Consider the following 26,295-nt stretch of genomic DNA (forward strand, 5'->3'; position numbering starts at 1 on the left):
TTTTTTTAGAAAAAAAAATAAAGCTAGAGTTCCCTGGAAAATATGTGTAGAAGCTAGTTAGTGCTGAGACGGAAAAAATAAAATGAGTCTTTCCATATCATAACACAAATGTCTTAAAACAGCTTAGACTAAAACTGTGATTGCTGTCTCTGGTTTTGTTAAACCGTAGGAGTAACACAGAATTTTTTTCATACTGTTTTTATAAATTAAAGCTATTGTAATAGTTTTTTGAGATAGAAAGTATAAAACTTGGAGAGAGTAGGAAGTCTAGAAAAACTGGGTAAACCAGAAAACACATTCCATAGGAGTCAAGAGAAATTCTCATTGTTCAGTCGCTCAGTCATGTCCAACTCTTTGGGACCCCATGGACTGCAGCACACCAGGCTTCCCTGTCCTTCACCATCTCCCAGAGTTTGCTCAAATTCATGTCCATTGAGTCAGTGATGCCATCCAACCATCTCATCCTCTGTCATCCAAGATGGTTGGATGGCGTCACTGGAGCCTCAATTTTCTCATCTAAAAATCAGATTTCCTGCTGGCTCTTAACTGCATCACAGATATGCATAGGATAAATTAAAGTAAAAGTAGTTTGAGTTGTTTGGAAGTAACCACGTGCATACGTGCTCAGTCATGTCCGACTCTTTGTGACCCATAGACTGTAACCCACCAGACTCCTCTGTCCATGAAATTGTCCAGACAAGAACACTGGAGTGGGTTGCCATTTATTCCTTTAGGGGATCTTCCAACCCAGGGATCGAACCCACGTCTCCTACTTCTGCATTGGCAGGCGAGTTCTTTACGACTGCACCATCTGGGAAGTAAAGTATTGGATAATTTAAGTTGGGTAGTTACTGCTACTTTCAAGTCTTTAAAAGTAGAATTTTCATGAAACAGTTTCTTCACATGTCTGCAGTGAAACATCAAACTAGATATACTAGTTTCATAGTTCATTATTTGTTTTTAGGTAATGGTATTTTGAATTAATCATCTTAGTTTTTGTCAGTTTATGTGTCTGACTATAAAATGAGAGGTAATGAGCAGTCTAGGGAATTAGAAACAGATGTCGGATTGTTTCTGATATTTTAAGTAACTTTGCAGTCATCGTCTGGCAGTGATGTTTATGTAATTTTCTTCTACTTTTTTAATGGGTGTTTCTTTTTATTTCTGAGGCAGCATTGAGGGCTCTGAAAAAGGATTTGAGTTTGAATCCAATTTGATGAAATAGTATGGGATAATGTAGCCATAGAATGAAATACTATCAAACATTAAAACTGATTTTATAGTAGAATAGTTGGAAAATGTTTACAACTAAGTGAAAATTTGTAGAATATTATGTATCTGATTTTTTTAAGTAGATAAGTCTGGAAAGTTATATATGCTAAAATGTTAATAGTTGTGGTTCTTCTTAGGAAGTGGATTAAGATCAGGGTTTTCTTTTTTTGTTTTTAGTTCTATGGATTTTACATAAAACCTGTATTATTTCTGTAATGGAACAAAAACTGGAAGGGTAAAAGGAAGTATACCAGGACTTCCCTGATGAAGTGGTCCAGTGGTTAAGACTCTGAGTTTCCACTTCAGGGGGCATGGGTTTGATCCCTGGTTAGGGAACTTTTAAGATCCCACAGGCCATGTGGCATGGCCCAGAAAAGAAGGTGTACCTATTATAGCAGTGACATCCTTGAGTAGTGGCAGTTTGGTCAATATTTCTTTGTTTCTGTTTTTTTCTTAATATTCTATATTGAGCTTATTTGTTACTTTTATGATTAAAAATTTCAATAGGCTTTAATTGGCTGAGTCACTTTGCATTTTTTAAAAATCTATTTATTTTTAATTGAAGGATAATTGCTTTACAGAATTTTGTTGTTTTCTGTCAAACCTCAATGAGAATCAGCCATAGGTATACATATATCCCCTCCCTTTTGAACCTTCCTCCCATCTCCCTCCCCATCCCACCCCAGTAAGTTGATACAGAACCCCATTTGAGTTTCCTGAGACATACAGCAAATTCCCATTGACTATCTATTTTACATATGGTAATGTAAGTTTCCATGTTACTCTCTCCATAATTTTGCATTTTAAAAAACTATTTTCATAATTATCTTAAAAATTAATGTGTACTCATTTTATATATGACTGAACAGTCCTATTCCTAAATATTTGCCCAAGATGGATGAAAATTATTATCACACAATAAATTGTGTTTGCATGTTTAAAAAAATATGTACTTACTGTAAAGAACTATAGAAATAGAGTAGAAATAAGCTTTTTATGCTGAACCTTGAATTATCTTTGTAGGAATAGTTTTTAATTTATTTAGTCTGTAATCACATTTGAGCAAACCCAGGGAGATAGTTAAGGACAAGGAAGCCTGGCGTGCTGCAGTCCATGGGCTTGCAAACATGGTTATGACTTAGCAACTGAACAACAGCAGTCAGATTACTTGGATTCAAATCACAGCTCTGTCACTTAATAGTTGTGTGATCACGGGCAGATGTCTTACCCACTCTGTGCTTTAATTTCTCATCTGTAAAATGAGAGTAATAATAGTATCTGTCTTGTAAGAGGGTTAAACATGTTATACATATAGAATACATAAAACTGCCTGGCACATAGTAAGTGCTCCATAAACATAATCTATCATTGTTGTGCTAGACTATGTAAATTTGAATCATGGTTTTTAAAATTAACATTATTATATAAGCTTCCCCCATTATTATTTGTTATATTTAATGAACTGTGGTATTTTATCATGTGAACATACCATAATTTACTTAACCATTCTCCTCTCATTGGACATTTGCGCTATCACCAAACTAAAGCTTATATTTGTTAGTTTCAGTCAAAAAAAATTTTAAATAATGCTTAAAATTTTGAGGGCTAATTTATGTTTCTTTGGCTCTTAATTGTAACAGTAAGCATAGCAGTACTCATTCTTAACCAGAACCATGCATCTGGAAGGAAGAATCTTGTGTATGTGAAAACTTGTTACAGTAAACACCCTGAATTACAGTTCTAACTAAAATGAAAATCAGAGTGCTGTGTTGCATTTTATATAGAAAAATTGTAGAATAGGAAAACATTGTTTTAGGCTCAGGTCATTTTAAAATCTGAATGAAATTTTATTTCCCACAGATGGTTGCTAAAGGCTTTTTCCTAGTTCAGACAAAGGAGGTGTCAATGAAAGCCGAAGATGCTCAAAGGGTTTTTCATGAAAAAGCACCTGACTTCCTTCCTCTTTTGAACAAAGGTACCTTCTGGATAATTGGTATATTTTTTGTGGTTATTCTTTTAAACTGCTGATTTGACTTACTCTTGCCTTTAGTATTTCTCTTAAATTGTCTTCTCTTTGTCATTTGTTTTATGTTTTTCCTGTTACCATTCAGAAATGTCAAAATTTCACATCATTCAAAATGCCATATATAATTAACTAGACATTAGTGAAGTGAAAGGTGAAAGTGTTAGTCGCTAAGTCATGTCTCTTTGACCCCATGGACTATGGCCTGCCAGGCTCCTCTGTCCATGGAATTCTCCAGGCAAGAATAGTGGAATGGGTTGCCATTCCCTTCTCCAGGGGTCTTCCCTACCCAAGGATCGAACCTGGGTCTTCCACATTACAGACAGATTCTTTACCATCTAAGCCACCAGGGAAGCCCCAAAGACAAATGGAAGGGACCTCATACATGTAAAGCACATGCTTTACCACTGATCTGCAACCCCCACCCTGCAACTAGACACTACGCATTAGGTTTTTTCCTTCCCCTGTTCTATCATCTTATTTCTTGAAAGTCACATTTTATTATTATGTATTTTATCATCTTTAATTATTATTTTATTATTGTTGTATTATTATACTATAGTGAGTGATCATTTCCTTCTCCCTGCCAGTTATAAAGGACTTGATAAGGATTCTTTCTGCCTTCAGTGAGTGTGCTTTGACAGTACTGGAAAAGAAATAAGAAATATAAATCAAAGGGCATACCATTCTGTGTACTTAACATGATTGATTAAGTTTCTATGCATAATTAGAATTGTTTTCCCCAGTGGGCAAATGCCACCAGTAAATTTCAGACGCTGGAAATATGTCTACAAACAGAGGAACTAGAGTTCATGTGTACTTCTGAAGTGTTGCTGTTTGTCTCCATGTATTTGAAGGTGTCCTGATTCTAGAAGACAGAGTTCATCCGTCAGAGCAGGGATGTTGTTTGCTGAAGGCTCATCAGGCTTTTCTTGACTGGCCTGAGCAAAATATATAATAATACATAATGATAATTGGATATATCCTGGAAAGGGGGCACATCTGCATTCATATGCTCTTTATGTATAAATAAGTTAAAATAAACTGCAAAAAGCTATAGGAAAATATTGGAGGATTGTTAGGATAATCTTAATAACTAATGCTGGGTGTGATTCAGTCCTTAAGTATTAATACAATATATTTTATATACTTTTGTGATTCCTCTGGTAGTACCATAGACTGTCTCTAACCAGTGTATGAATCTATCCTAGATTATATATAGGAAATTATGACCTGGCTCCTTTGATGCAGCCTTATTGATACAGGAACATTCTGATGGAACCTGGAAAATAAATCTTTAAACCCTTAGCAGCTTTAAGAAAATTCAATCAAATAATAAGTGTAATAGACATATAAAAGTGTGAGGATTAGGGATGAAGTGGGCATATGAATAGACCTAAATTAATGATTTATATGCTTGTGTAATGTTAGTGAAGTGGTTTCATAGAATTGCTCTAACACAACCATAGTATGTGTTTTTAAGTCACATAACATTCCACATGGAAGAAGTGTTCTGTTCCTGCAAAAAGTAGAACTCAAACTAATGGACAGATGTTTTAAGAATTTCAGCAAAGCAATATATAAACAGCTTTTAAAATCAGAGATGTCCATAGGAAGTAGTCAGAGACTAATGAGGCCATGTCAAAAGGTCACAGGAGTCAGTTTAAAGGAATCTCAAGGAATTTCCACTGGTCAAATTTGGGACAATTTGAGCATCAAAAGCATGATGAAGTAGGGAGTATAGGTTCAATCCCTGTTTAGGAAACTAAGATCCCACATGCCACGTGGTGTGGCCCCCCCCCCAAAAAAAAACCACAATAATGAAGGGAATTGATTTAACAACATCAGAAATCCATGCATCCATAGTGGTAATAAAAAAGAGGAGAGAGGAAATTGGCACTGGAACCATAGACCAGCATACCCAGTCATCTTGGAATCTATCTAACTGTATGGTCCTCACAGATATCATGAATGACTGCTAGATATTCCCATGATCCAGAAGCTTCCTATGTATGTGTTAGTCACTCAGTCGTGTCCAACTCTTTGTGACCCCATGGACTGTAACCCACCAGGCTCCTCTCTCCATGGAATTCTCCAGGCAAGAACACTGGAGTGGGTTGCCATTCCCTTCTCCAGGGGATCTTTCCAAGTCAGGGATTGAACCTGGGTCTCCTGCATTGCAGGCAGATTCTTTACCATGTGAGCCACCAGGAAAGCACTCTTCCATTAGCTTGAAATGACCAGTTCTCCAGGACCCCAAATGGTCTCACAGTAATAATCAGTTTCTCATCTAGGTAATCACAAACAAATCATCTGTTTAAAATTTGTTTTTATAATCTGAGGAATATCTCTATAAAATTCATCAGCCCATGCTTTTTATCTAATTTGTAAAATCAATAGTATTCAATATATTCAGTTAATAAATGTGCATTAAGCACCTGGAGAAGGGAATGGCAACTCCAGTATTCTTGCCTGGAGAATTCCATGGACAGAGGAGCCTGGCGGGCTACAGCCCATGGGGTCACAAAAAGTCAGACACAACTGAGCGAATAACACACACACACACACAAGCATCAAACAAAAGGGTGGGCAGGGAGAGAGGGAATAAGGAAAGCTCTTCTGTTCTTTACAGAATACTGTGGGCTAATAAACATAGAAGGAATGATAGACTTCAGAAATCACTATTTTCCAAACCCTGATGTAATAATTAACTCAAAGGTTATCAATGAATGCTAAAACTATTGGGGTAAAAGTTGATGAGAAGTAGGATACACACATTCTAATTCAAATGGAAAGTGTGCCTTTACATCAGGGTACTTAGCATCAGTGATGGCAGAGCAACCTGGCATTGTATTTCTCCTGATGTGATGGTAATAATATACAACATCATGTGTGAAGTATTCTTGCCAAAAATATTTTGCCTGAATCTAATTGAGCCAAGATTTAGCTTCTAGTTTATAGAGAATAAAGGAAATCTGGAGACATGTTAAATGACACCATGAGGGAACAATGAGACAAATCAAAAATGGAAGACATTTTACAAGGCAATTGGCAAGGACTCTGCAGACAACACCCTTGGATAAAAACAATGGGGGACTGTTCTGGATTAAACGAAACCTATATGCAGGTAAGGAAGCAACAATTAGAACTGGACATGGAACAACAGACGGGTTCCAAATAGGAAAAGGAGTACATCAAGGCTGTATATTGTCACCTTGCTTATTTAACTTATATGCAGAGTACATCATGAGAAACGCTGGGCTGGATGAAGCACAAGCTGGAATCAAGATTGCCGGGAGAAATATCAATAACCTCAGATATGCAGATGACACCACCCTTATGGCAGAAAGGGAAGAGGAACTGAAGGGCTTCTTGATGAAAGTGAAAGAGCAGAGTGAAAAAGTTGACTTAAAGCTCAACATTCAGAAAACGAAGATCATGGCAGCTGGTCCCATCACTTCATGGCAGATAGATGGGGAAACAGTGGAAACAGTGTCAGATTTTATTTTTTGGGGCTCCAAAATCACTGCAGATGGTGATTGCAGCCATGTATTTAAAAGACGCTTACTCCTTGGAAGGAAAGTTATGACCAACCTAGATAGCATATTGAAAAGCAGAGATATTACTTTGCCAACAAAGGTCAATCTAGTCAAGGCTATGGTTTTTCCAGTAGTCACGTATGGTTGTGAGAGTTGGACTGTGAAGAAAGCTGAGCGCTGAAGAATTGATGTTTTTGAACTGTGGTGTTGGAGAAGACTCTTTGAGAGTCCCCTGGACTGCAAGGAGATCCAACCAGTCCATCCTAAAGGAGATCAGTCCTGGGTGTTCATTGGAAGGACTGATGCTAAAGCTGAAACTCCAATACTTTGGCCACCTGATGCAAAGAGTTGACTCATTGGAAAAGACTCTGATGCTGGGAAGGATTGGGGGCAGGAGGAGAAGGGGACGACAGAGGATGAGATGGCTGGATGGCATCACCAACTCGATGGACATGAGTTTGAGTGAACTCCAGGAGTTGGTGATGGACAGGGAGAGCTGGCGTGCTGTGATTCATGGGGTCGCAAAGAATCGGACACGACTGAGCAACTGAACTGAACGGAACAACTAAATGAAAGGAATGAACCTTAATTGGATTTTGGATTAGGGTGGGGTGAACTCTAAAGTTTTAAAAGTCATTTTGGGGACAACTGGGGAATTTTGAAGATGATATTATGGAATTATTGTTGTAGCCTTAAGTATGATAATAGTATTGTGGTCATTTATATAGGAGATGCATGCTAAAGTGTTATGATATCTACTATTTTCAAATGGCTCAGCAATGCAAAGTGTGTGTTTGTGCATGTCTGTGTGCATGTGTGTGTATGTGTATAGTGTGTGGCAAAGCAAATGTGGCCAAATGTTAGCATTTGATGGGTATAGGTGAAGAGCAAGGGCTTCCCAGGTGGTGATAGTGATAAAGAACTTGCCTGCCAATTCAGGAGAGGTAAGAGACGTGAGTTCTACCCTGGGTCAGGAAGATCCCCTGGAGGAGGGCATGGCAACCCACTCCAGTATTCTTTCCTTGAGAATCCCACGGACAGAGGAGCCTGGTAGGCTATGGTCCATAGGGTTGCAAAGAGTTGGACACGACTGAAGCGACTTAACATGAATGCAAGCGAAGAGCAAATGGATGTTTGTCATTCTTCCAACTTTTCTATAATATCTGGAATTTTTCAAAATAAAAGTTGGGCAAAAGTTTTAAGCTGCCAGTAGTGCATTGATTGACATGGAATAATGAACAGGCTGTCCGTGGAGATATTCCTGTAGGTATTGGAGGCATTGGGTCTTTATGTAAAAGTGGCCATCAGACATTCTAAGGAGAGTTTTTCAACCTCACCAGTATTTGATATTTTTAGATAATTCTTTGCTGTGATGGGTTGTTGTGTACATTATAGGATGTTTAGCAACATCCTTGGCCTCTACTGACTAGATGCCAGTAGCACACTGCCCCAATTATGGCAACCAAAAACGTTTCCAGACATTGCCAAATGCCCCTTCGGGGGCTAAATTGCCCCCAGTTGCAAACCACTGTTCTGAGAGGGGAGGGGAGTGGACTTACCCTTTGGAAAATTTGCTTTTATTTCAAATAGTTTTTATTTTAGAGTCTCTAAATTTTCATCATCATTTAAAGTAGTCACAGTTATTTCCTTTCTATTAATGAAGCTATTTGACAGCTTAATGAGGGAATTCATTGTGTTTTTTCATCCTGAGAATCTTTCGAATGACTGATTCTCAGAACTGCCTGGGGTACTATTAAAGATTTAAATTTCCAACTCCCACTTCAGGACTGATTCAAATATCTCTGAGATATTCCCTTGGCATCTGCATTTTACAAAGTTCCCCATATGGTTCTGATGATTAGTCAGATTTGGGTTCCTTTGTTTTAAAGGATCATTCATTCATTTATTCAGCAAACATAGATGAGATATGAGAAGTAGTAAAGGAAGAATCAGATAATATAGGGCCATGTGAGCCACTGTAGAGACTTTGGCTTCTAGTTTGAGATGAAAATCTACTAGACATTTCTATTTTTTTAAATAAACTTATATTGGAATAATTTTAGACTTTCAGAAAAGTTACAAAGGTAGTACAGAGAGTTTTACTACTTATGTTCCTCTTATGTTGACATAAGCATGGTACATTTGTCAAAACTTTACATTGGTAAAATACTCTTTTTTCAAACTATAAACCTTATTCAGATTTCACTGGGTTTTTTTTCACTTATGTCCTTTTTCTGTTCCAGAATTTAATCCAAGATCCCCCATTGCACTTAGTCACCATATCTCCTTAATCTCTTCTAATCTATAACAGTTCCTGAGTCTTTCCTTGTTTTTCATAACCTTGAAATATTTGAACAGTACTGGTAAATTATTGTAGAATGTCCCTCGATTTGTGTGTGTCTTAGTGTTTTCTCTGGTTATACTGGGGTTTTGAGTTTTGGAGGAGAGGTGAAGTGCCTTTCTCATCACATCACATCCCATCACACCACACCGTAGGGCACGTGATAGCAACATAACTTAACACTGGTGATGTTGCCCTTAGTGACTTGGTTCAGGTGGTATCTGCCAGGTTTCTTAAACACTGTAAAGTTCCTTTTTCCCCCTTTCTATACTCTTTGGAAGTTCTATTTTTTTTTGGAATTTGAATCTCTAAGAACAGTCTACACTCAAGAAGAAGGAATTAAGCATCACCTCCTAGAGAGAGGAGTATCTACATACATTATTTGGAATTCTATATGAAAGATTTGTCCCTTCTCTCCCATTTATTTATTCAGTCATTTATGTCTGTCAGTAGGGACTCACAGATATGTATTTTATTCTTTGGGTTATAGTCCAATACTGTCAAATTGTTCCAATTTTACTCTTTGGGAGCTCTTTTAGGTTAATTCCTCTGTCTCTTTGACATGCCTTTTATTTCCTTTTTTGGCATTATTGTGTTGGCTAGGTCTTGTTGTGTAAACTAGTGAAAAGAGGACATCTCTGCCATGTTTCTGATCTCAGGATAAAATGTGTTCAGTCTCACCATTAGGAATGATGTTAGTTACAGATTTTTTTCATATATACCTTTTATTAGACTGAGGGAGTTTCATTCTATTCCTGGTTTGTTAAGTTTTTATCACGCATGGATATTGAATTTTGCTAAATTCTTTTTCTGCATTTATTGAAATGACCATATTTTTTTTAAATTATTGAGTCATTTAATCTGGTCAGTGACTTTTGTTAATTTTGAATGTCTTACCAGCCGTATATTCCTGAGATGTATGCCCTTGATCATGATGTTTTATCCCTTTCATATATTGCTGGATCCAATTTGCTAATTGAGAATTTTTACATTTTTGTTCATGAAGCATATTGTGTCTGTCATTTTCTTTTCTTGTAGTATCTTTGTCTTGCTTTGATATTAGGGTAATGCTGGCCTCATAAAATGATTTGAGAAGTATCCTTCATCTTCTGTCATCTTGGAGAGATTATAGAGAATTAGTATCATTTTTTTCCTTAAATGTCTGGTCTAATTTGCCAGCAAAACCATCTGGGCCTGAAGACTTGAGGGGAAGATTTGTAGCTATACATTTAATTAATTTATTTATATATTACATATAGAGCTCTTCAAGATATATTTTTCATCTTGGGTGAGTTTTGATAGTTTTTGTCTTTGGGGGAATTATTTCATTTCATCTGAGTTATCAAATATATAGGTGTAGAATTTATAGTATTTCCTTATTCTTATTAATGTATGCAGAATCAGTAGCGATGTCCTTATACTCCTATTGGTGATTTGAGGCTTCTCCCTCTCCATTGGCCTTGATAGAGTTTATCACTTTCGTTGATAATTTCAAAGAAAGAACTCCTTGTTTTATTGATTTTCTCTATTTCTCTTTTAAGTTTCATTGGTTTCTGCTCAATGCTTATTTACTTTTTATTTGCTTTAGGTTTGATTTGCTCTTCTTTCTCTAGTTTCTTAAGGTTTTAGTTTGCATTACTGGTTTCATCTTTTCTAATAGAGTAATTCTCGTTATTCACAGTAAATATGTTCTATAAAGTTGCTGTGAATATTGAATCAGTGAGTACTGTACTGCTACTCCTAGGAGAAATGTAGGGCTAGGTTCCTGTAAGTCTCTGGTCACAGCATTTCTTTCAACCAATCAGTATAACCTTGTTGTATGTGTGTTTCTGTTTAAAACCCTCATTTAGTATATTTTTTTGATTCATTAACATTGAACTCACAGCCAACAGCACTATAACTTGTACCTGAATGAAGCTTATCTGTTAATAACAGATATTTTCTCTGTAAGGCACTTCACAGATTTCCTAAGCTTAAGAACATTAGACCGTACTTGAGCACTACATTTGAAGGCCATTTTAAATACCAATATTACCAACAAAATGTATAAAAATGTGGTACTAAATGGACTGTGAAAAAGCCACTTGTTTACAGAATGAATGCTTAAACAAGAAGGCAGAGCATCACTTTGTTCAAATTTACCTTGGAGCATGGATGTGAGGCAGCTCATATTTTTTGCCACTTTGTATATGTCCATGAATGACCATGAAAAAAGTGCAAGTATTGATATTAGGTAAAATATTTTGCCTGTTTGGTAAAATAAATTTTACCAAGTAAGCAATTAGCAAATAAGGAACCTGCAAATAATGAATATTGACTGTATATGTATTTTGTGTTAGAAATTTTCCTTTAAGTGCTGCTGTAGTTGCATCCTGCCAATTTTGATATGATTTGTTTTCATTTAACTCAGGGTTTGGCAAAGTATGGCCTACTGTATATTTTGTAAATGAAGTTTTATCAGAGCACAACCACACTTGTTTATTTATTAGGTTTTGCTGCTACATTTCTGCTGCAGAGATGATTAGTTGTGGCAAACATTGTATTTAGACACTAAGCCTAAAATGTTTCCCATCTGGCACTTTACAGAAAATGTGTGCTGACCCCTGATGTAGTAGTTTCCCTTGAGACTTTCCATTTGATCCATGGATTATTTAGAAGTATAATGTTTATTTTCCAAATATTTGAGAGATTGTCCAGATATGTTGCTATTACTGATTTCTAGATTAATGATCTTATGGTCTGAAAATGCACGTTGTATGATTTCTATTTTCTTTAAAAAGTTAAGGTTCTTCCTAGTCTGTGTGCATGTGAGAAGAATGTATAATCTGCTTTCGTTTCATGAAATGTTATGTAAATGTCCACTAGATTGGTTTGGTTAATGGTGCTATTCAGGTCATCTGTATCCTTACTGATTTTCTGCTTATTTGTTCTATAAATTAAAGAGAGAAGAGTGTCAAAGTCTTCAACTATAATTGTGCATTTGTCTATTTCTTTTTTCAAATCCTATCAGATTTTGCCTTATGAATTTTGAAACTCTGTTTTTAGGTGCATACACATCTAGAATTACGTCTTCTTAAAGAATCCTTTATCATTATGTAATGTCCCTCTTTGTCTCTGATAATCTTCCTTGTTCTGAAATCTGCTTCGTCTGAAATACATCTACTGCAGCTTTTGTTTGCTCATCATATATTTTTATCCATTTTCTTTTAACTATCAAAATCTGTGTATCTAAAATGAATTTTTTGTAGACAGCGTATAGTTTGTTCTTGCTTTTCAATCCAATCTGACAGTCTCTGTCTTTTAACTGCTGTGTTTACACCATTCATATTGAAAGAGATTGTTATAGTTGGATTAACATCTACATCTTGCTAGCTGCTTTCTGTTCCACTTGTTCTTTGTTTTTTTGTTAACTCTTTTTCTGTTAAATTGGGTATTTTTTAATAAAACCTATTGATTGATTGATTTATACTTCTTTTCCTAAGTCTTCTTTAATGGTCACCTTTGGTTTTACAGTATACATATTTAAATAATTTATCCAGTATTCTTGGGCTTCCCTTGTGACTCAGCTGAAAGAATCCACCTGCAATACGGGAGACCTGGGTTTGATCCCTGGGTTGGGAAGATCCCCTGGAGAAGGGAAAGGCTACTCACCCCAGTATTCTGGCCTGGAGAATTCCATGGACTGTATAGTCCATGGGATCACAAAGAGTCAGACACGACTGAGTGACTTTCACTTTCACTTTATAATAGTACTGTACCACATGGCTTGTAGTTTATAAGGACCTAATAACATCATATTCTCAAATCTTCCTTCCTATCCTTGTGTCATTGCTATATGTTTTACTATTATATATGCCGCTGCTGCTGCTGTTGCTGCTAAGTCGCTTCAGTAGTGTCCGACTCTTTGCAATCCCATGGACTGTAGCCTACCAGGCTCCTCCGCCCATGGGATTTTCCAGGCAAGAGTACTGGAGTGGGTTGCCATTGCCTTCTCCATTATATATGCTACAAACACCTAATGCATTGTTTACATTATTAAACTGTCAGTTATTTTTTTCTTTTTCTCAAGGATTTTAATAGACATTCAAGAACACATTCAATTTATCAGAAGTTGTCCCTCTACAAGAGTTGTCTGCTGTTAATCCCCTAACCACAGAAACACTTCTGGGCATCTAATATCTTTTCAGCAGAAACAAGAAATAAGGTTGCAAGATTATTGTAGTCACTCAGGAGAGAAATATTGTCCAGTAAGTCCATTATCATGGGAAGAGGTGGAGAGAAGGGAACAAATTCTAGATATGTTTTGATCGTTTGTACATAATATCACATATAAAGGCCTTATTTCTATGACTTATATACACTGCTAATCAGCAAAGAGAATCCAAAAGTCCAATAAAAAGAAGCAGTGGATATGAAGCATTCACAGTACAAGTAAGTGAGGAACTCAACATCCTTCATTATTAGAGAAACGTAAAATAAAAGGAATATGTAAAATATCCTTCAGTGGGAAAAAATGGAGGTACTTAAGAGTGTGATCTCAGTGTTGAATAACTATACTCTTTATTTCATTTTTTTAAGTTTTAAAAAATATTTATTTATTTTTGGCTGCACTACATCTTTGTTGCTACACAAGGGCTTTCTCCAGTTCTGGTGAGCGGGGGCTACTCTCTAGTTGCAGCGTCAGGACTTCTCATTGCAGGGGTTTCTCTTGTTGCAGAGCACATACACTAGGCACACGAGCTCAGTTGCCTTGCGGCATGTGGGATCTTCCTGGTCCAGGAATCAAACTGGTGTCCTCTGCATGGTTGCAAGACAGATTCTTAACGACTGGACCACCAGGGAGGCCCTTTATTTCAGTTTTAAAGAAAGCTATGGAAGAAAAAGTTTTTATTTTTCTTTTTTATAGTCATCCTACTGTTTTAAACTTTTTACCATGGTTATTTCTAAATATTTTCATTTACCATTTGTTTGTTTCTCATGTCATTTATGCATGAGAATAAATGATTTTCTCCTTTTTTGATAATACAAGCTTCAACACAAGTGTAATGAAAGTTCTGGACAAGCCTTATTCACAATCTTAGAAATGAAGTAGCATTGTTTCCTCCATTTCTTCTTCTTCTTACTCCTCTTCTCTTCTTTTCTCCTTTTCCCCCTCACTATTCCTCCTTCTCCACAGTTGCCAGCATTTCCTACTGGTTTTCTCTGTTTTGTTCCTCTTCTTTCTTTTTTACTGCCCTTCTCTTCCCTCCCTTCTCCCTGAATTATGCCTTATTTCTCTTTCACAGATTCTTACATGACTTCAAGAGAGCTTCTCAATAAAAGAGGGAATCAGTGTGATATATGAACTATTCTTCTCAAAGACTATTAGTCAAATATTCTTTTTTAACTTTGGAAAAAAATTCTTTAACAGTTACCATGCACTCCTAACTATAATCTTTCTTTATAAAAAATGAAATTAACAATTTATAGTAAGCTCTCTGTACATCTTTTCTGAAATAATTTTCAAATTATTGAAATAAATGTAAAATGTCATTTTCAGAATCCTTTTTAGAATGTGTTTTCCTAAGTAGAGAGAGACAAATTGAGTCCCCTGATGATCTTGGCATTCTGCCTTGAGACAGTTGCAGACTTAAGTTTCAAGAAAAGTGATACCAGGAAAACCTGATGGTATCCTTCAATTGAAAGGAATAAGATCAGTTTCTCTGGGTGTAGGCAGATGGGTTTTATAGGAAATAACAGTGAGGAGCAGCTTTACAAAGAAATAGCTCTAAATTTCTGTTTAGAGTTCTGTCTTAATTCTGTTGTTGAGTATTAAGCTATTACCCTACCCTATGTGTAGGATAAAACCAAGTTTCTTCTGCAGTTCTTCTTTTTCACATTCATTGTCCTTCTGTGGTACAAATTGATCCATATTGGTGAGAATTGGAACCTTAAGTGTCAACAAGGGACTTCCCTGGTGGCCCAGTGGCCAAGATTCCACACTCCCAATGTAGGGGGCCTGGGTTTGATTCCTGGGCAGGGAATGAGATCTATGTGCCACAATTTAGAGTTCACATGCTGCAACTAAGACCCAGAGCAGCCAAGTAAATAAATAAATTTTTTTTTAATATTTTATTTTATTTATTTATTTTTTATTATTATTTGCAGAGGGAAATTTTATTTTTTCATTTGTTCCAGGATTATGTGTAGCATTTAGTGGTCATGGCTCTCCCTCAATCTGAACAGCGTTTCAGTCTTTGTCTTTGGTGACGACGTTTTTTAAAGAGTTGTCTGAGGAGACTATACAAATAGCTGAGGAAAGAAGAGAAGCTATAGACAAAGGAGAAAGGGAAAGATATACCCAACTGAAGGCAGACTTTCAGAGAACACCAAGGAGAGATAACAAGCCCTTCTTAAATGAACAATGCAAAGAAATTTAGTTCCGTTCAGTTCAGTTCATTTTAGTTGCTCAGTCATATCCAACTCTTTCAGACCCCATGGACTGCAGCACACCAGGCCTTTCTGTCCATCACTAACTCCTGGAGCCTACTCGAACTCATGTCCATTGAGCCAGTGACGCCATCCAACCATCTCATCCTCTGTCGTCCCCTTCTCTTCCTGCCTTCAATCTTTCCCAGCATCAGGGCCTTTTCAAATGAATCAGTTCTTCGCATCAGGTGGCCAAAGTATTGGAGTTTCAGCTCAACATCAATCCTTCCAATGAATATTCAGGACTGATTGCCTTTAGGATGGACTGGTTGGATCTCCCTGAAGTCCAAGGCACTCTCAATAGTCTTCTCCAACACCATGGTTCAAAAGCATCAATTTTTCAGGGCTCAGTTTTCTTTATAGCCTAATTCTCACATCCATACATAACTAGTGGAAAAATCGTAGCTTTGACTAGATGGACCTTTGTTGGCAAAGTAATGTCTCTGCTTTTTAATATGCTATCTAGGTTGGTCATAGCTTTTCTTCCAAGGAGCAAGCGTCTTTTAATTTCATAGCTACAGTCACCATCTGCAGTGATTTTGGAGCCTTAAGTGCCAACTAGAAAAATATGTCCACAACCTAAATGTTAAGAGTTGTGTTTTATTTGGGTGGAAAATTTTAGGAGTTCAAGCCTGGGAGACAGCATCTCAGGTAATCCTGAGACAACTGCTCCCTAAACTGTCCATTATTTTTAGAACAATTAAAAATAAGAAAAGTATAGACATATTTTACTGGAGGTTTTAGAGCATAGGAATGCCATGGTCCCTTTAAAATGTAGCTTTTATCATTCTGGTTACTCTAAGAGAAAAACGGAGAGACCAGCTGGGAGGCTGTTGCTGTAATCTAACTGAAACGTGATAATGGCTTGTTCCAAGGTCATGTTAAATAACATAGAGTTCATTAGATAGGATATCCAGAAATCATTTTTGTTTACTTCAGAGTCTCACATTTTTTTCATGACAGTTCAAATATTTAGATTTAAAGCTACTGCAAGCTATTTGATAAGACAGTCACATTAAAACACTAAAAACATGACCAGTGATCTTCTTGACCTCATAATTCAGTTTGAAATAATCACTTGAAGTAATCACTTTGAAGTCATTGTAGTCCTCGTCATTAGATGACTAGAGATGACTGCTGCTGCTGCTAAGTCGCTTCAGTCGTGTCGGACTCTGTGCAACCCCATAGACGGTAGCCCACCAGGCTCCCCCGTCCCTGGGATTCTCCAGGCAAGAACACTGGAGTAGGTTGCCATTTCCTTCTCCAATGCATGAAAGTGAAAAGTGAAAGTGAAGTTGCTTAGTCGTGTCCGACTCTTAGCGACCCCATGGGCTGCAGCCTACCAGGCTCCTCTGTCCATGGGATTTTCCAGGCAAGAGTACAGGAGTGGGGTGCCATTGCCTTCTCCAGAGATGACTAGAACTGCTTAAAAACGGCATTGTTGGTGGTGTAGTTTTTTTAAATCTAGGGTAATGCACACATGTTAATCAAAATTGATACACTTATCCGCCTTTTTGGTTAATGTTTCTTTGTTGGCAAATTAAGTCACTTATCAGAAGTTCTTAATGTTCTATTCAAAGGATAGCAACCAAGTTACATACTTGGGTAATTCTACCAAAACTGTATTTCCAAATTCTAGATTTTATTGTCTTTGTAGAATACAGGAACTTTCAGTAATAAATGTCTGACTTTATATATATATAGTGTGTATATATATTATACATATAATATTTATATATATATAATATGTGTGTATATATGTATCTATATATATATGTATCTTTTAGTGATCCTGAATAAAAGCATATTCCATTCTATCCTAATTAAAACTTTCCATTCTCTGCAAAACTGGAAACCCTACATTATCAACTTTTTTCTTTTTAGTTCAATATTTATTCAGTTTAAAATGTATTTTTAAACTTTTTTTTGCAAACTTCTATATGTGCTATCTCTACTCTAAAGTAGCTTCCAATGATTCCATGTGTACCCATACCCCAGTTTTATCAACTTTTTGCCATACTTTTAAAAATAATCTATATTCTTTTCTGCTGAAGTATTTTAATCAAGTTTTGATATGTCCTGTCATTTCATCCCTAAATATTTCAGTATGTGTGTCCTAAACAAAATGAAGTTAAAAATGACTGTTTTCTTTTTAAATAAAGATATAATTTATATACTACACAAATGTTCTCCTAAGTGGTATGTATTATCACATCCAACACGATTAACAATTTCTTAATATCTACTGACTAGTCCATATTCAAATTTCCCTAATTGTCTAAAAACGTTCTTTATATATTTTTATGATTAATTTGATCCAGATCTAAAATTGGCCTCCTTACTCACTGGATATGGTTGTTTTGTATCTTATATCACTCTTAACCAGAAACAGGTGTTCCCCGTCCCCTGTTTGTTTCATGCCTTTGTCTTGTAAAAGAAACCTGGTCAATTGTCCCATAGTATGCATGGGTTTGTTTAATTTGTCCTTCTGTAGTTCTTGTGGATTAAAAGTTAAATCAAAGCCTTGTTTACACTCAGGTTTAAGGAGTTTTTTGGGGGGTGGAGGGTAAGAATATTTCACAGGTTGTACTCTTTTCTGTAATGAGAAGGCACATAATGTTTGATTGTTGTACTTCTAGTGATGCTAAGATTCTTAGGCTCAGGTGGTGACAATCTTTTTATTGTAGTTTCCAGTCAGTCTTCCCTGTGGGATACTAAAGCCATTGATGATTGTTGCCTGATCCAGTTATTTTATTAACAGTTTCAAAATGATCATTTTCTAATTGTGTCACTACCTCTGCATTTATTAATGGATATTAACAGAACTTCTTATACACTGAGATATTTGACTAACTTGAAATATGCTTCATATCAGAAATGCAAAGTAAATAAAGGAAAAATCATTAAACATCAATTTTCAGAGTAAAAAGTTGGTGCCCTAGCAACCTTCAGTGGTGCCCAATGAATTTTGTTTGTTTGTGTCTTTTTTGAATGTTATTATGAGCTCATGACTTTATGTATTCAGTATGTTTTAATAAATTGCCATCATTATTCCTTCTGATCTCACTATGTATCATCTTTGGCCATTAGTAGCCTATTCAAGCTGGCTCCTATATCCTTTTGATAAAACCCTATTGGTCTTTGATAGCCTGATTGTTTTTTGGCTCAACAAGATATTCCAGGTTGATCTTACTCATTTCTTGCCTCAGACATAGACTCATCCTTTTTTTTTTCTGAGAAAATATTCCTCAGTTATCTTCTTTACTCAGCACCTATCTTAATCTACATACTGTGATGCTGCCAAAAGTCAAACTTGTTCACTGTATCTAATTGTAGAGTTGACTGTGACATAGCCTGTCTTTTCTGTATTTGTTGTCTGTATTAAATCACAAGCCCTTTTCTCTCCTTCTTGTGCCTTGTTCTGAGGCACATGTCTACATTCATTTTAGTATTTCATTCCTTAATACTTCATTATTCTCCCTTGTTCCATATGGTTTAATAGATTTATGTCTTTTTTTCAAGAAATTTGTAATTTCCTGGAGGTCAGAACTTCTACATTACTGGGAGATAAAGAGCAAATCTATTAGGAATATAACTGAAAAAATTGAATTGACTTGAAAGGCTTGTTTTGTTTGGCTGACTTATGGCCATGTTTGCCAATAACTTGACACCAGTAGTGCCAGTGCTACATTTAGATCCCCGCCCAAACTGAATCACTAATCTTTACACCAGGATTTCAAGTACAGGTGGTTTAAAAGTAATCAAATTAAGTATGGAAAAGGAGGCACAAATGTTCTATCCAGAGAATTAAAAAATAAAATTTGTTCTTTGGTTCTAGAATATAGTTTTATGGTACATTCAAGAAAACACTTCCAGATGATCATGACTTTTGGTACCTGGCCTCAATTCCTACTTGGCTTAGCTTCATTATTGGTGGCCCAAAACTTGGCTGTAAGTAGGAGAGTTGGAAGAAAGCCTGGCTGCCTGGCAAAATGACTTGAATAGCTTTTGATCTTATTTGTCATTTTATCAGCTATTTTTTTGTACTGCTAAATGGGTGGACTTTTTATGGTTTTCATAGAAGAATGAAAACCAGAAAAGCCAGACTATTTACAACACTTAAAAATGTGACACTAGACCTGTAATGGCACTGAAGCTACTTGTCATGTGATGAAACTCTATGTTAATTTGTTTTATGATTAGAGTAAAAGTAGCTGAAGTGATGTGTCCTATCTATCTACTCTCTTCTTTCTTTTCTCTTACCCCCAAAGAAAAGGCTGTAGATTTTTCAAGGAAGAATAAGAAGATTAATTTGAGAATAGATTTGTGTTCATGATAAGACAACACTTCCTGGGTTTGCTTATAGGTCCTGTTATTGCCTTGGAGTTCAATGGAGATGGCGCTGTGGAAGGATGTCAACTTATTGTCAACGAGACATTCAAAGGGACCAAGGTACAAGATACTATTGACTATATTTCAGTCGAACTTTTCATTTCCTTCTCTTTTCATTACAATTAAATAGTACTTTTAGCACATCATGATTTTTAAAACTTTTGGTAAACAATCGAGAACTAAGCTTTGGTTTTTCCTTGCCAAACTGAAATTTTAATAGCTTAAAAATTCACAAAGTGTCTACGTGTTAAAAATCTCAATCATACGTGTTTCTAAAGTCAAATGTCTCACCAAATGTCTCTTCCTTTTTAAAAAATAGTGATATGTTGGGACTTCCCTGGCAGTCCAATGGTTAAGAATCTGTGCTCCCAGTGTAGGCAGCATAGGTTTCATCCCTGGTCAGGGAACTAAGGCCTCACAAGCCGCACAGTGTGGCAAATAAATAAAAATAGTGATATGCTGAAAATGTTACATTTCTAAGATTGTATACTTTAAATGGACAAGCCTATTGCTCAGTGTTCACTTTTATTTGCTTCAGTAATACTTCATCAAAACTTGAGCTATATCTAGAAATCATTACATGTAGATGTTGATGAGTCTAAGAATTTCAAATTTTTACTTAATATAGCTTAGAAACAAACATATAAGAGGATTAAATGAGTATATGTAACTTTTTTTATAAATATCTGAGAGGAAACGTTTGGTTTTGTAGTCTGATTTAGCTTATGGGCCTTTGAATTTGCATAATTTGAAGTACTTTGTCTTTTGTCTCATTTGATCATTGCACAAGTACTTAGGGAGAGGGCAAATATAATCAGATTGAATGGAAAAGGAAACAGAGAGAAAATATTTATATGATTTGGAGCTTTTAGATCTGAATAAGTTATAGATTATCTAATCCAACTTTCTCATTTTACAGATGTGGAAATGGAGCCCAGAGAGGTTGATTAAATTGTCAGCATCATTCAGCTAGTTATGATAAAGATAAATAGAACTCAGGTCTCCTCTGATTTCTGGCAGACATTTATAAAAAACTGTTTTTGAAGGGTTCTATTGAGTACTGCTTTGTTGATGTTTGGAAAATAGTTAATTTAAAATTAGTAAAATATCTTTAGCAGCTTTGAAAAAAATAATCTCAAATTTTGCTTCTTGGTCTATTGAGATTCTTATTAGAAAATAGAAGAAATTAAGAGTTCTTTACATAAATCTCTTTATTCAGTAGCTTTCATAATATTGGTTTACATGTTTTAAAAACTGAAATTCCAAGAGTAGTAAAATAAAACCAAAGCATTATAAAGCAAAGACTTTAATTATATCATAAATGCTTTTAAAAGAGCTGTATTTACATCATAGCTAATTGAAACTATACTGCATGAATTCTACAGAAAATCCAGAATTTCTTTTAAATAGCAAGCTTTTGACTGTTTTGTGGAGGATGTGGGCTTTGGAATTTGGGGATTACTAATATGTTATTTTTTTCTCTTACATTTAACATAGATATTTGTATCAGAAAGCAAGGAGACGGCACCTGGAGATGTAGACAGCTTCTACAATTTTGCTGATATACAGATGGGAATATGAAGTGCAATGAGGAACCAAGGGCTTCGTATTAAGCCCTTTTCAATTTGTGTGTTAGCAATGGGTTTTTTTTTAAACTGATGCTAAAATTGTTAAAGTCATTTTTTAAATAAATTGTTGAATACTGCATCATTTATGTGAGATTCGGAAAGAGTTCATTTTAAATTAAGTAGTTTTAATCAGCTTAAAAACCATTTAACCCAGTTCAGTGAGCTTGTAGGTTTTCTCTGCATATGATACTGTTATTAGAAAACAGAAGTGACTAGCAGTTCATTATTTTAATCCTAATTAAACATTCTTTCAAATCTCTAATTTACACTTTACTCAGTACTCTATAATACTTGTTTGAGAATATCTTCCATTTTCTTTTTTAATTTAGAAGGATTCCTTACTAGCTGATCAGTTAAAATGAACCTGTGTACATTTTTCTTGTATACATATCCAGTTAAATATTTGCTTCCTAGTTCCATAATATGGAAAATGAGATTTTGTGTACAGAGTTGACCTAATACTTTGTAAATTCAATTTTTTAATTAATAGGTATTTGATAACCAGTTTTGCAAGTAGCTCATGTTGGTATAACTGTTTAAAGACTACTTTAAACAGTTGTGAGTAGTATGCTTATTTGAATATATTCCACATTGTTTACTTTTTGAATAAAACTGTTAAATGACTCTTCTGCTTCCTGGTAGGAAAAGGTATATGGAATAATGAAACTATAGAAGCCCAATCACCAGCAGTTCACAAAGGTGATTACCGTTTTATCAACTCTTATGAGCTATTAGAATTAAAACAAAACCTTGCAGCATTTTTAGGTAAGAATACTTAAGCATCTTGATGAGTTATGCAGATTGTTAAGAAGCTAGATAAATTCCTATCAATCAATGTTCAAGTCTGGTAAAAATTATTTTGGTTGCTTTAAAGCATTATTTTCCAAATCAACCTGAACGTAATAATTTACCAGGGGGCAGGAGGGAGCTACTTGTTTAAAAATCCACATTCTTGGACCAGTCCTTAGGTGCATTGATTCAGTGCCCAGGGAAAACTGATTTAAGAGGGTTGTTGTAACAGAAAGTAATCAGAAGATTTTGATAGGTTGATCTTGTGAGAAGGGACTGAACCTGCCATCTGCATCACGTGCTGTGTGCCTAGTTACTCAGTCGTGTCTGACTCTTGCAACCCCATAGACTATAGCCTGCCAGGTTCCTCCGTCCATGGCATTTCCCAAGCAAGAATGCTGGAGTAGGTTGCCATTTCCTTCTCCATACAGAGTAGCTAATTGGAAGTTAGCTTTCGTAGGTCTATTTTTAAATTTAATTCTATTTTGATAAAACTAAGACTGAAAAAAATCACTTGCAAAAATTCCTCTTACAATTGTTACTAACAATTTATTTTCATGTTTAAACTCTTTGTGGATATTTTCAGATTCATTTACAACTACTGTATTGTATGTCCAATGTTCAGAAATAATACATTAAAAGACTTTTCACTTTAAACTAATAAGTAATGTTGACCACCTACCCTGTGCCTCACCTGTATTAGCATCATATCATTTCAGTCTTTTATAAGAGCATTCTATATTACATAACCTCTCATTAAAATCAAAATGATTTTATAAGATGCAAATAAAAATCAGTGATGGATTTAATATAATTTTGATCATAATTTACAAATTAGCTTTGCCAAATAGTGGTCAGAGGGCATTAATTTTTCTCATAGGTAAGCTAAATTAAGCATATTCTTTCTGATCATAATTATATTATTAAATCTCATTATTCACAGTTTTAAAAATCATAATACTTTTTGTCTTCCAAAAATATAGTACAATGTTATGCAATGCTGTAGACTGAGTTCTTTATCTATGGTATTTTAGCAAAAACTCAGGAATATTACATATAAGGCAGATGTTAATTTAAAAATTTCCACTAAATTTTAGTGTCTATTAACCAAAGCCTAAAATTTTATACTCTTCAGTTAGGTAAGAGCTTTTACCCAGATTTAACTTGTCTTTTAGGACAGTTCTTGTTTCTGAATGTTTGAAAAGATTTTAAAAAATAAGTAGTACTATGGTTGTTGTTTCTATCACCTTAAACCTTGATTATAATTAGTATTATACATTTTACTTCTGAATGGCTTTTGAATTCATGCAAATGTATTAGCAATGAAAACTTAGTAATTTTATTAAGTTATAGATATTTGACATTATATTAGCTTATTTCTCTTGTGTCAATAGTATTGCTTTTTACTTCTATATATTTGTGTCTAGCTTTTGTATGTAATTTATCTAGTGTTTATAAAATGTGATTTGTAATAAATATTGTCAAAATGAAAATAATTTAACACCAATTTTTGAAGAGCACTTCTATAGTATAAATTTATTCATATGTGTACCAAAATTTGATCATGACACAACTTTTTTAATGATAAAAGTAAAATACAGTGGTCTAATCTGTCTTATATTAGTGAGAAATGAACTGTATGCCATGTTGTGTGTACAAAGCTCTCTGGAGAAATGCAGAGGAAGTAGAAAACTTATTTTAATCTGAGGAATTTCCAGTATCATGTTCCCTTTGTTAAAAGATACATTTTGTTATGATTGAATACTTACTAAGATTAGGCATGTTTTTCTTCCATACTTGAGAAAATAGCAAATTGTGACATACTTTCAGATTTATTCAAGTAGACCTTATTTTTAAATTACTACCAAATTTACCAGCCTTTCTATCTAGCTTCTCCCTCTCCCAGCCCATAAATCAGATAAACTTCAGATTGGTGAGTTTTTTAAATAACATTTATTATTATTATTTCTATGTATAAAGCTTCTACATGTACATTTAGAGCATTTGGGGGTAAAAAACAGAACTGTACAAGACAGCAGCAAAAATTACTTCCTGCTTATTGGATAATTCTTGCTGTGCTGAGTTAAAATTTTTTTTCTCATTTTTAACTCTATTTTCCATAGGAAGAGAAGATATTGTAATTAGGGTATGATTCTCCTTCAAAATCCATTCTAGAAAATATTTCATCCTTTAAAAGTATAATCTTAAAAAGTCAAATTTCATTTTAATTTTAGTAATGAAAACTTTTTTGTGAAAATCGTTTTGGGTTTCTTTTTTGGTAGAGTGTTTGAGGAGGGGAGATGACCCCCCTGGTGAAGGGAATGGCTACCCACCTTAGTATTCTTGCCTGCAGAATTCCATGGACAGAGGAGCCTGGTGGGATACAATCCAGGGAGTCACAAATAGTCGAACACAACTAAATGACTAACATACTTCATCCACACCTTAAAGTTGGAGAAGCTTTGTCCTAGACTATTGGCTCCTCAAGCGCTAAAATCAAGGCTTAGAAACCTTTGTATTCATAGAGAGTAGCTTAGGGTCCAGTGAAAGTTGCTCAGTTGTGTCCTACTCTTTGTGACCCCATGGATTTACAGTCCATGGAATTCTCCAGGCCAGAATACTGGAGTGGGTAGCCTTTCCCTTCTCCAGGGGATCTTCCCAACCCAGGTATCAAACCCAGGTCTCCCACATTGCAGGCAGATTCTTTACCAGCTGAGCCCCAAGAGAAGCGCTTAGGGTCCAGTAATATGATCATTATTACATTTAATAAATGTTTCTGATTGAATGAAATAATCCCGTGCTTCATTCTATTAATTCTTTATCAGATCTTAGTCTTTCCTGTAATTCCTCTCTTCACATACTCTCCTTGATTGGCTTTGGAATAAAAACATTATACAGTGTTTACTCCCTGCTCCCTGCCCCCGTGTTTTGTGTTGAAATAGTAACCAGGGTCTCTGCCCACTGAGGCTCCTAGGGAGCTTTAAGAACATCAGTGGTATGCATTGTAAACAGATAAGAGCACAGCAGTTTCTGACTTAACTTTTCATCTGATGTTCATATTCAGGTTTTATTTAATGAGCAAAGTCAAGTCAAAGTCATTCAGTCGTGTCTGACTCTGTGCAGCCCCATGGACTATACAGTCCATGGAATTCTCCAGACCAGAATACTGGAGTGGGTAGCCTTTGCCTTTTCCTTCTCCAGGGGATCTTCCCAACCCAGGGATTGAACCCAGGTCTCCTGCCTTGCAGGCGGATTCTTTACCAGCTGAGCCACAGGGAAGCCCAAGAATACTGGATTGGGTAGCCTATCTCTTCTCCAGCAGATCTTCCCAATGCAAGGATCAAACCCAGGTCTCCCTCATTGCAGGCGGATTATTTACCAGCTGAGTGTGATAATTTATTGCAGAAGCAGTTGGAAACTAATAAAGCCAGATTTCTGAGAACATCCAGGCCATATCCCAGTAACAATAAGAAAAGCTTCATGGTATTTCTATTATTCAGAAATGTAATATATCTATCACTGAACCAGTGTATTCAATCATTATCTGGTAATTATTTGCCCATCCAGTTATATATCCACTTCTCCAGTGCTTTTTATGGACCTCCATTTGGTTATCTAGCCTCCGGTCAGTAATATAAGGAGGGGGCTATACACAATAAATACAATCAATGCACACAAATACATAACAAGTACACTGTAGGCTCACAAGTGGGCACAGAGTAGGTACTCAAATGGTTGGCACTGGTAGGCAATACATATGCTGTTGTTAGCTTATTTTGTAGGGGTACATGCCACAAATGAAAGTGAAAGTCACTCAGTCGTGTCCGACTCTTTGCCACCCCA

General features: G+C 35.6%; 1 protein-coding gene across 1 annotated transcript in view; it reads left to right on the forward strand.

The window, feature by feature from the left end:
* Positions 1-21,749, forward strand: part of RP2 (RP2 activator of ARL3 GTPase) — a 42,796-nt gene extending 21,047 nt beyond the window's left edge. Inside the window, exons 3-5 of the mRNA XM_070784714.1 lie at positions 3,133-3,247; positions 20,010-20,095; positions 21,533-21,749. Coding sequence (XP_070640815.1) covers positions 3,133-3,247; positions 20,010-20,095; positions 21,533-21,616 — 285 coding nt within the window. The 3' untranslated portion in view covers positions 21,617-21,749. The remainder of the gene's footprint in view (positions 1-3,132; positions 3,248-20,009; positions 20,096-21,532) is intronic.
* The last annotated feature ends 4,546 nt before the right edge of the window (positions 21,750-26,295 follow it).

The sequence above is a fragment of the Bos indicus genome, chromosome X, assembly GCF_029378745.1.
Source record: "Bos indicus isolate NIAB-ARS_2022 breed Sahiwal x Tharparkar chromosome X, NIAB-ARS_B.indTharparkar_mat_pri_1.0, whole genome shotgun sequence".
NCBI classification, from domain to species: Eukaryota; Metazoa; Chordata; class Mammalia; order Artiodactyla; family Bovidae; genus Bos; species Bos indicus.